Raw genomic sequence first — 11,408 nt, 5'->3', positions numbered from 1 at the left:
GGGGCTGCTGGCGGGGCGGGGCGGGGCCAGCCTTAAAGGGGCCGCGCGCGCTGGGGGCTCCAGGCGATCTTGCGGAGAGAACAGAGACCCAGACGACTGCGCGACCCGGGAACCGGCGGACAGGGAGACACTCACAAGGCTCAGAAGGCCACGGAGAGACGCTGGCAGAAGCACAGACAGGGAGAAAAATGAAAACCCAGCAAGAGGCTCCAATGCACCGATAGCCGGCCTTCTAGTGTATTCCTAGTGGTTTTTATCAGGAGAGAGACCCAGAAAGGCACTCAGAGACCAGGGAGGTGCTCAGAGACTTGAGAGAAAATTGGACCCCGAAATACCAAGAAGAGACACCTGGAAAGACTTTCCGAGATTCACAGAGAGATAAAGAGTTGAAACGGGCTGTCCATCAAAGAAATATGGTCAGAAAGATACACTTGGAAATCCTAGACAAGTATGAAAGGTGGGAAGAGATGGTGGGACATTAGAGCCAGGAGGAATGAGCAGAAAGAGGGAGAGAATCTCTCAGATAAGAGAGAAATAGGCAGAAAGGAAATTCAAAGTCGAGGAGAAAATTTTGCTCATTTATTCCTCATGTGAGGGCTCCTGTGTGCCCAGGCCAAGCTGGGTGAGGCTGGGGACCCAGAGGTGAGTCCTGTCTGGTTCGTTGAGGAGAATAGTGCAGACACTGGGGCTGAAATAAAGGGAGGTTCAAGGATTGCCAGGAGCTCAGGGGAAGAGGAAACAGGAAAACAGGGATCTTCATGCATTCTTTACTGTGAAGGTCCCCCAAACGAGACCTCCTCACCCCTGAGGCCCATTCTTCTTGTTTTGGCAGGACTGCTAGACCTGCTAGACAGTTTACCAGTCCCTTGAAAGCAGGCACACCTTCTGAGTCAGCTGTGAGATGTCCTAAGAGGTAGAAACCTGAGCACCACCATTCCCAGCTCTTGGGCTCAAAACTTACCCTCTTCTGGGCTTTAGCTTACTTCTCTGTAAGATGAACTTGAAAATAGCTCCTCCCTCATTGTGAAGATCTAATAAGTTCAGACATGTAAAGAGTCTGAGAGAGCACATGGTGCAGAGCAAGCTCTCCACAGGAGCTGGTGTCCTCACCAGCCTCGACTCCTTCCTCCTCTCACTTCTTCACTAGGCCCTATTTAAGTGAACCCCTCCAATCAGGGCACTTCTCCACCATCAGGCTCTCAGCCTCAGTCAAGGGGCAGCAAAGCATGAATGCAAATTGCATGACTGCAGGAGTTCAAACCCTGACCCTGCTACCTCCAAGCTGTGTGATCTTGAATAAGTGACCTTCCGCCTTATGCCTCATTTTCCTCTTCTGTACAGCGGGGATAATGGTAGTGCCTCCTCTTAAAAAGTTGCTATCAGGGGTCCCTGGGTGGCGCAGCGGTTTGGCGCCTGCCTTTGGCCCAGGGCGCGATCCTGGATACCCCAGATCGAATCCCATGTCGGGCTCCTGGTGCATGGAGCCTGCTTCTCCCTCTGCCTATGTTTCTGCCTCTCTCTCTCTCTCTCTCTCTCTCTCTCTCTCTGTGTGACTCTCATAAATAAATAAAAATTTTTTTAAAAAGTTGCTATCAGGATGAAATGAAAGAATGTCTACAAAGCCCTTAAGCCAGTTTCAGGTATATAAAAAGTGCTAAATAAGTGCTGGTAATTAATACGGTAATTAATATATACCAGCCATCTACTTCACTGGGCTTCTGGCTTCTATCCTGCCTCCCTAAGATCTATTTTATGCAGCAACCAGAGTGAACCTTTTAAAATGTCAATGACAGAGACTGAAGAATCACAGAAAATAAACACAGCATGTGGCTCTCCTTTAGATCATGATGCAGACATACTGAGTGTAATAACAAGATACTTATGGGATATGATGTCTGGCACATAGCTTTGAAATCACCCAGGAGGCATGGGTGGAAGAAATGAAACATCGACCATGAGTAGAAAATTGTTAATGCTGGTGCCACTTGTTTTATTCATGCGGAGAACAATTCTGTTTCCTCTAACTTGTATGTTTGAAAGAAAACATTGTCCTGGAAAGGGAAAACGATATATGTGGGATCATGGGAGAAATGTAATAACGTGAAAAAACTACTCTATAAAGTTTGAAAGTTTGGTGATGATGTTTTGGTTGTGTTTACAAGACAAAAAATAGAGTCCTTAGTTTTTAGAGACAGACTAAGTGTTTCTGGATGAAATGTGTGGGATTTGCTTCAAGGGCCTTAAGGGACAAGGGGATGGTGGAACAAGATTGGTCATGATGAACCTCGGTTATGGGCTTGTGGGGGTTGATTATGCTCTTTCCCTTCCTCTTCTTTTGGCTATGTTTGAAATTTTCCAAAACTTAAAAAAAAAATTTCTTTTTAAGTATATGAGGGGCACCTGTTGGCTCAGTGGTTAAGCATCTGCCTTTGGCTCAGGTCGTGATCCCGGGGTCCTGGGATTGAGTCTTGCATCAAGCTACCCACAGGGAGTCTGCTTCTCCCTCTATGTCCCTGCCTCTCTTTGTGTCTCTCATGAATAAATAAATAAAATATTTTTTTAAAAGTATATAAACACCTAAACTAGGGACTGGTGGCTCAGTGGTTGAGCCTCTGCCTTTGGCTCAGGGCATGATCCCGGAGTTCCAGGATCAAGTCCCACATCGGGATCCCTGCATGGAGCCTGCTTCTCCTTCCTCTGCCTATGTCTCTGCCTCTTTCTCTGTGTATCTCTCATGAAGAAATAAATAAAATCTTTAAAAAAACCTATATTAGTTCATCACTGCCCATATTTATTTTATTTTTAATTTACTTGACAAAGAGAACACAAGCCGGGGGAGTGGCAGAGGGAGAGGGAAAAGCAGAAGCCCCATTGAGTAGGGAGCCCAATATGGGGCTCAATCCCAGGACCCTGGGATCATGACCTGAGCTGAAAGCAGATGCTTAACCCACTGAGCCACCCAGGCACCAGGTCACTTCCCCTATTCAAAACCCTCCTCTGGTTTTCCACTCAGCTAGGCCTCTAACTCATTGGCCTCAAGTTCTACATCATTCTATCTTCCCATCACAGAGAGCTTCTGGCTGTTGAATCTTTCCAGCATGTATTTGATACAGAGTTATTGGACATCTGCCATGTGCTAAGCTGTGTTCTGGACAGAGTGATATACAACATAGGCTGTTCACCTTAACAGAGCGTACATTGTAGAAGATAGGTACACAGTGTTACATGCATACAAGGGAGATGTGACAACAGAGGAATGGAGGGAATGGGGCTCCATGAGCCAGGGTGAATCAGGGAGGCCATCTGCAGTGTTACTATTTGAAAGGAGATCACACAGGGGAGTCAGACAAGCAATTTGATGGAGGAATGGCCTTGGGGAGACAGAGGGAAATCCCTGAAGTAGTAGGATGGACCATGGGATGTAGCAGCACTGGAAGGAAGGTTAGTTTGGAGGATCGAGGTAGGAAAGAGCCCCTGCACACAGCAAGCTCCTTCCCACCTTAAGCTCTCTCTGCACTTGCTGTTCTGGGACAACCTTGATCCCATCATGGCCTAGTTAAATGCACAATAAAAACAAGAATATTGGGAATCTGTACTGAGCACTGTAGGCATTATTCTAAACTTTAGATTATTGAATTTTATCCGAACAACCCAGGAAGGTGAAGGGACTTGACCAAGATTACACAGCTAGAAAGTGGCCGAGCCAACCAGGCAGTCTGGCTCCAGAGCTCCCATAACCCCACCGTCTAACTCCCAAGGCTCCCAGGACTCGCCAGACTTTGTGGGTTATCAGACTGAAGACCCACCCATGCAGGGCATTTTTATGGGCACTTCACGGGCACTCCCGTGCTGGGCGGAAGAGTACGCGTCACAGCCCGGGGGCAGGGTGCCAAGCGTGCCACCCTGGACCAGGTACCAGGAGCTCCGGCCCTCCCAGGAACCCCAGCAGGCAGCCTTCGGGAACCGCCGCCCCCCTCGCGTCTCCACCCGGGAGCCGCAGCATCGGGGTGGGAGGCGCTAGGATCCTCGAATCAGCCAATGGCGAAGGGTGCCGGGGCGCTATGCAAATAGCATGTTTTTTATTGGGCGTCAGCTCGCTCTCAGCCTGGCGTTCCGCCCGCCTTCTCCCCAAGACCTGGCCTGACTTCTCTGCAAACGCTCTGAGGGGTGACGGGCAGCAAGCTCTTGAAACTCGCTCCGGAGAGGGAACTCAAGCTGCCGAAGGAATTCTCGAAAGGGAGCAGGGGCACAGACAAGGACGGGGCGCATGCTGGGCGCTGTCTCCGTGATCTCTAAGTTTCCCCGAGTTAGGTCCTGTACGTGCTTGACTCCAGTCAGCCACCGTAGGCCCCGCCAGCCGCAGTGTACTTTCCAACGGCCCTTCTGGTAGCTCCGCGCTTGCTCACCAACTCGCCTGCCTGGCGCACCCCCCCGCTCCTCCATCCCTTCTCCCCCGCAGCAGCCTCTGCTGGCCGCGACTGCGCATGCGCGCTGACGCCCCCGCCGACTCCCGCGTGGGAGGAGGGGCTGGAAATGAGGCTTGGCCGAGCGGCTCGCGCGCGCTCCCTCCCCTCCCGTCGCTGGGCACGCGCCGGGCGGTGCAGCTTTGCCGCGTCGGAGGGCAGCGCAGCAGCAGCTGCAGCGGCCGCTGCGGGAGGGGCCCGGAGCCCCGCCCCCGGGGAGGGGCCTTCCGCAGGTGAGGCGGGCACGGGTCCGAGGCCTCGTCGCCTCGGGTCTTCGGGAAGTGGATTGGGGGGGGCTGGACGCCAGGGTCTCCCGGAAAAGAATCGATTGGCGTCCTGATGCATAGGTTCCGGAGGGGTTGCATTGGTGCCTGAGCCTTGGTAGGGTGCATTGGTACCCGAATGCCATGATTCGGAGGCGTGCATTGAGGCCCGGACGCTTGGGACCCCGAGGGAGAAATCCATTGGGGGGGGGTGTCTCTGGATCGCAAGACACGCCACGTTCTTTCTGCATCTCCCTTTAGGTCTTCCCTCTACCCTCCACGCTGGGGATGAAATTTAGCAACAAGAAGGAAGCACTTCACGCGGCGTCAATGGACTGAGACTAAACCAAGACTCGGGTAAAGCTACCTCTCCGAGGTGAAGTCCCGCCCACTGAGCTCAGGCTCCTCCCCTGGGACTGAGTTGCAAAAGGCCCACCCACTCCGCTCGAAGGCCCCTCCCCTGGGTCAGAGTCGCTTTGAGTCCTGTGTGTATAGCCCCGCCCTTGCCCGTCTTCCCTTCCGCGGCTGGGAGGGTCCGGTGGGGGAGGTCCCGCCCACTCCAGGGAGAGGCCACGCGAGCTCGGGGCTCAGGGCGGCCCCAGAGTTGAAGTGGTAGAGGCCCCGCCCACTCCGCTCGAGGGCGCCCACCCCGCGTTTGAGGAGCTTAGGGTCAGTTTGCATAAACCCCGCCCGCTGTGCTCTTAGGCTCCGCCCTTCGCCTTTGGCTTCCAGACTTAAAAAGACCTTGCTCCCTAACTGGCCCGATTTTCGGCCCTACAGCCCTATCCCCATCAGCCTTGTACTCACCGGCATCGCCCACCTCCCTCTGGGTTCCTGGGCCAGCAAGCAAGATGCTGGAACGAGATGCAGAGTCCGCGGCTGGGGACACCGATCCTAGTCCCGCTGGCAAGGAACCAGTAACCAAGGGAGGAGGTGAGAGCGGTCCCGCCTGTGGGTAGGGGGGGCATTCTACAGGAAATGGGGCTAAAGAAATCACATTTTGAGGCAATCTCAGGGATACTCCACCAACACATAGAGAATCCTACTATTGGCTTTGGGGAACTTCAGTGATTTTAGGGCTCAGAAATTTAAGGGTCAGGGCGTTTGATATGCAGAATTTCAGAGTGGTCACTTGGGAATATACTAGAAATGGACACCATAGTAGCTTTGGGGTTCCAGCCAGGTAACCCTTTGGAACCCTTTAGGATGATGCATGGCAGAAGGTGGGGAATAGAGACCTGTCATTTGAGGAATCCCATGATTCTTGAGGTGTCCAGATCCAGTCCCCGAGGAGTTTGGGGTGGAGGAAGGGAAGCCTGGCCTAGATTCAGGGTGTTGGCTGATGCCTGGAGTCCACCAGCCCTCCTGTCTTGTAGCTCCGCTCCAGGGCTCGCCGCAGAAGCCCAGCCAGTCGGTTCCGGGGCCTGCCACGACCGCGGCGGCGCCTTCCCGACCCCGACGGCGGCCCCCGCCCCAGCGCCCACACCGCTGCCCCGACTGTGACAAGGCCTTCTCGTACCCGTCCAAGCTGGCCACGCACCGGCTGGCCCACGGCGGCGCCCGCCCCCACCCGTGCCCCGACTGCCCCAAGGCCTTCTCCTACCCCTCCAAGCTGGCAGCCCACCGCCTCACGCACAGTGGCGCCCGCCCACACCCCTGCCCACACTGCCCAAAGGCCTTTGGCCACCGCTCCAAGCTGGCAGCCCACCTCTGGACCCACGCACCTGCCCGCCCCTACCCATGCCCCGACTGCCCCAAGTCTTTCTGCTACCCCTCCAAGCTTGCAGCCCACCGCCACACGCACCATGCCACCGAAGCCCGCCCCTATCCTTGCCCTCACTGCCCCAAGGCTTTTTCATTCCCCTCCAAACTGGCCGCCCACCGCCTCTGTCATGATCCCCCGACAGCACCAGGCAGCCAGGCCACAGCCCGGCATCGCTGCTCCAGCTGCGACCAGGCCTTTGGCCAAAGACGACTCCTGCTCCTTCACCAGCGCAGCCACCACCAGGCTGAAAGCCAGGGGGAGCGAGAGTGAGTCCTCCCCTTGGCTCATGGCCCCCTCTGCTGCCAGCTTGGGTCAATAAAAAAAGGTGGCATTTTTAAGCTGGCTGTATGGACTTGCCTCTTCCAGATAGCTGGCAGGGAGACTGGCTCTATCTACACTGGGCTCCAACTTACAAGGCTGAGGAACTCTGCTCACCTGTTTGAGGGGGAGGGTAAGGTGTCACCTATAGAGAGCGCTGGGGCTCAAACCATGGGCTTTGAGCCGAGGCTTGAAAGCAAACTTACTTTTCCCCTCCTACTTATAAGGCAAGAGTCAAAAGTCTGCTAGTATCGTTGGTTGCTGAGGAATGTGGGGAAACAGGGTCTCTCCTATTGTAAGCTAAATTGGTGCCTCCATTTTGGCCACTTGTCCATAAAAAATTTAAAATGCTCACATCCTTGTTTAAACTATTCCACACCTAATAACTTATCCTATAGATAAGCTCAAGCACTGAGAAAGGCATAAGGATGTTGAGAAACAACCCAAGTGACCGTCAATAGGGGATCAGCTAATGAATTATAACATAGCCACAGAATGGACTATACTGCTATAGGGGAAAAAAAGCTGTATTTGTACAGATGTGGAATGTTTCCCTAAATATACTGAATGATAAAAGAACAAAGGGCATACTGCCAATATTTTTGTGTTTTTTACAAAGATTTTATTTGAGAGAGTGAATACATAGAGAAAGGGGGAGAAGCAGGCTCCCCAGTGAGCAGGGAGCCCGATGTGGGACTCGATCCCAGGACCCTGGGATCATGATCTCAGCTGAAGGCAGACACCTGACTGAGCCACCCAGGTGCCCCACATACTGCCAATAGCATAAACATTTTTTTTAAAGCTCAAGCTTTGGAGCCAGCCCTGACCCACTACTTAGGAGCGGGGGGACCCTGAACAAGTTTTGTCACTTCTCTGGACTCAGATGCCTTATCTAAAACATGGGAATGCTAGAAGGCCGTTGTAAGGGCACAAGCATCATCTCTGGCTGGTTACTCCTGAACTAACATTGGACTGCTCTTTATTCTTCAGACGTGTGTTAAGCACTTACAGTGTGCTGGGCCCTGCCCTCGGTGGTAGGCACACAGCGAACAAAACAGGCCTGGTCCAGCGAGGGAAGTGGGTGCTAATCAAGTAGTGGCAGAAAGAAAAAATGTAAAGAAGCCAAGTCAATCTTGAAGTTCAAAGTAGAAGAGGGAGCCTTGCCCTCCACCCCTACCCCCAGGTACCAAGAATTCTGTCAAAGTCATAGTAATGACATCTCTGGTGTTGGCTTGGAAACAGGCAAGTGGAAGAGAAAAAGAGCTCAGAAACAGACCTGTGCTTACAGGAGGTCCCGACAGGAGGTCCTGATGAGACCAGGGGTTGACACACTTTTTCTGGAAAGGTCCTGATAGTATATACATATTTAGGTTTTGTAGGCCATAGTGTCTGCCACAACTACCCAACTCAGCTCCTGGAGTACAAAAGCAGCCACACACATTATGATACATAAATGAATGAGTACGGCTCTGGTCCAGTAAAATGACAAAAATGGCAGGTGATCTTGATTCTGCCTTTGGCAAGTAGTTTGCAAATCTCTGCTGTAGGGCAATGGGGAAAGGACAGGCTCATCTGTGAATGAACTGAGAGATCTGGAAAAAACATTAAGTGGGGCCCTTTGGAGGCAGAATAATGGTCCCCCCCCCCCCCAAGAGGTCCAAGTCCTAATCCCCAGAGATGGAGTATGTTAGTTTACACATGGCAGAAGGGACTTTGCAGATTCTTGATTAAGGATCTTATCTTGAGCTGGGAGATTATCTTGATTATCCCAGGGGGCCGATAAAATCACAAGGATTCTCATATTGGAGACAGGGAAGCAGAAGAGTCAGAGGAGATGTGACAATGGAAGCAGACACTGGAGGGATCAGGGCCATGATTCAAGGGATGCAGGCAGCCTTTAGTGACTGGAATACGTAAGAAAATGGATCCCCCTGGAAGGGACACAGCCTTGCAGACACCATGATTTTAGCCCACTGAGACTGATGTTGGACTACTGATGCACAGAACTATAAGCAAATAAATTTGTATTGTTTAAGGTCACTAAGCTTGGGATAGTCTGTTACAGTAGCAATAGGAAAACATATAGATCCTGATCTCCTACCACACACAAAAATAAGCTTCTGGTGATTTAAGATCTAAATTTGAAAAACAAAATAAATGAAAATAATAAAGGAGAATACCTTGGTAACCTCAGAGGCACAGAAAGAATCCTCAAGACACAAGAAATATACATCATAGGGGAAAAGACTGGTACATTTGACCATAAACAAATCAAGTTACAACTATCACAAGAGCTATAATAAGAGTATATACTCGGCACACGTTATATAGAGGGTTAGAAAAAAACTTTTTGAGAAGGTAGAGTTTTAGTTGAGATCAGTAATGTGTGGATGGGATGAAAATGGTTTGTGGAAGTAGCCAGCATCAGAGGTGGAACCGAGCACGCAAATGCAAATTAGCAGGCCACTAGACCAGCTGGTAGCTAGACTCAGTCCACTGGGCAAGGCCTTGGGGAACGGGTGGGCGAGAGTGAGGACTGAAGTCCCTCCATACCTGGAAATGCAGCTTCTATCAAGGTTTATATACAGAGCTGTCCTGGAAGATTTCCTCTGCAGCAACTACACTACCATCGATGCATTTTGAGACATGTCGATCTGGTCCAGTCGTCGTACAGATAGGGAAATAGGCCAGGAAAGACGGGATTTGCCTGCACCCAAACCTCAGGCCAGTGCTGAGTCAGGGTGGATCCTGAGTCTCTGACACCCAACCTCCTGCTGTGCCTTGTCCGGGTCAAGCCAGCTCCTGCATGAAGGCCTTTGCACTTGCTTTTTCTTGGCCTGGAATGGCTTCCCCAGACTCTCCCTTACTTCTCCCAAGTCCTTGCAGAGGAGTCAGTCCTCTGAGATACGTTCCCTGCTGACCCCATCTGAACCATGCCACCCTATCCCATGCTCTGTAAACACTGCCCCTGCGTTACCTGCTCTCACGTGTTTATCAATGCTCAATGCTGCAGGACACACTCGATTTCCCCCCCTTGGGCAGAATGTCTGCCTCATGAGAGTAGGGTGTGTGTTTTCCACACTGCAGTTACACTGTCTCACACATGGTGGGCGCCATAGGCAGAATAACGGCCTCCCAAAGACGTCCACATGCTGATCCCTGGAACCCGTGAACATGCTATGTGGCAAAGAATTATGGTCAAAGGAATCAAAGTTACTAATCTGACTTTAAAACGGGGAGATTGGGCAGCCCAGGTGGCTCGGAGGCTTAGTACCACCTTCAGTCCAGGGCGTGATCCTGGAGACCCTGGATCGAGTCCCGCGTTGGGCTCCCTGCATGGAGCCTGCTTGTCCCTCTGACTGTGTCTCTGCCTCTCTCTCTCTCTCTCCTCTCTGTGTATTCTCATGAATAAATAAAATCTTTAAAAAAATAATTTTTTTTAAAAAACAGGGAGATTATCCTAGATTATCCAGGTGAGCTCAATGTAAACACAAGTATCTTTACAAGTGGAAGGAGAGGACAAGAGAGTCTGTCCGAGTGCTTTGGTATGAGAAAGACTCCACTGGCCACTGTTGGCTTTGAATACAGAAGTATATTCAGAGAATACAGAAGACAGGGGGATTCCTGGGTGGCTCAGCAGTTTGGCGCCTGCCTTCAGCCCAGGGCATAATCCTGGAGACCCAGGATCAAGTCCCATGTCCGGCTCCCTGCATAGAGCCTGCTTCTCCCTCTGCCTGTGTCCCTGCCTCTCTCCCTCTCTCTCTCATGAATAAATGAATAAAGTATTTAAAAAAAAAAAAAAAAAAAAAAAGAGGGGCAGCCCAGGTGGCTCAGCGGTTTAGCACCGCCTTCAGTCCAGGGCGTGATCCTGGAGACCCGGGATCGAGTCCCACATCAGGTTCCCTGCATGGAGTCTGCTTCTCCCTCTGCCTGTGTCTCTGCCTCTCTCTCCTCTCTGTGTATTTAAATAAACAATTAAAAAAATCTTTAAAAAAAAAAAAAAAAAAAGAATACAGAAGACAAGGGGAAAAGACAAGAAAGCAGATTTCCCCCAGAGCCTCCAAAGGAACACAGCCCTGCCTACACCCTGAATTTTAGCCCCGTAGACCCATTTTGGATGTGAGACATCCAGACCTGGAAAGTTGTAAGTTTCCGTGGGCTTAAGACACTAAGTTTATGGTCATTTGTTATTGAGATCTGACTGTTCCAACCCCTTCCTGACCTTCCCAGCTCCAGGATAACATCCACGCTTCTCAACCTGGTGTTCACAGCCCTTCGGGACAGCCCTGTCCTTTTGCTTCTATAGTGAAGCAAATGTACTCTATCTGTGCTCTCTATTACAGCAGCCACAGAACACCTGCAGGGTAGCCAGTGTCATCAACAGAGTAAAATTTCCCCTTCATTTCATTGCAGTTCATTTATAGTTACCCAGGTCCACAGGCTACCATGTTAGCAAAGCTGCAAAGACTATGTCCATCCTTCCAGACAGATCTGCCCCTAAAGCCTCTTAAGCAACTGACCCCAGGGAGCCAGGCCTTTGCCCATGCCCCGGCCCCTGCCTAGAACTCCATCCTACCTTCCGTCCACTTCTCTAACACT

At 51.3% G+C, this 11,408-nt stretch overlaps 1 protein-coding gene across 5 annotated transcripts; it reads left to right on the top strand.

Annotated features, from left to right (window-relative positions):
* The first annotated feature begins 4,120 nt into the window (after positions 1-4,120).
* ZNF575 (zinc finger protein 575) lies at positions 4,121-6,829 on the top strand. Of its 5 annotated transcripts, none has more exons than XM_072775684.1 (4): positions 4,121-4,316; positions 4,988-5,102; positions 5,507-5,659; positions 6,103-6,829. In XM_072775684.1, the coding sequence occupies exons 3-4, from the start codon at positions 5,578-5,580 to the stop codon at positions 6,759-6,761; spliced, it is 741 nt and encodes a 246-aa protein (XP_072631785.1). In that variant the 5' UTR covers positions 4,121-4,316; positions 4,988-5,102; positions 5,507-5,577; the 3' UTR covers positions 6,762-6,829. The 5 variants fall into 5 exon arrangements, with proteins under 5 accessions (XP_072631785.1, XP_072631782.1, XP_072631776.1 ...); XM_072775681.1 differs by having other exon boundaries at positions 4,122-4,316; positions 4,988-5,083; XM_072775675.1 differs by lacking the exon at positions 4,121-4,316 and adding an exon at positions 4,528-4,696.
* The last annotated feature ends 4,579 nt before the right edge of the window (positions 6,830-11,408 follow it).

Source organism: Canis lupus, chromosome 1, assembly GCF_048164855.1.
Source record: "Canis lupus baileyi chromosome 1, mCanLup2.hap1, whole genome shotgun sequence".
Taxonomy (NCBI): Eukaryota; Metazoa; Chordata; class Mammalia; order Carnivora; family Canidae; genus Canis; species Canis lupus.
The sequence above is the reverse complement of the archived record's forward strand: the minus strand, read 5'-3'. Positions and strand labels throughout refer to the sequence as shown.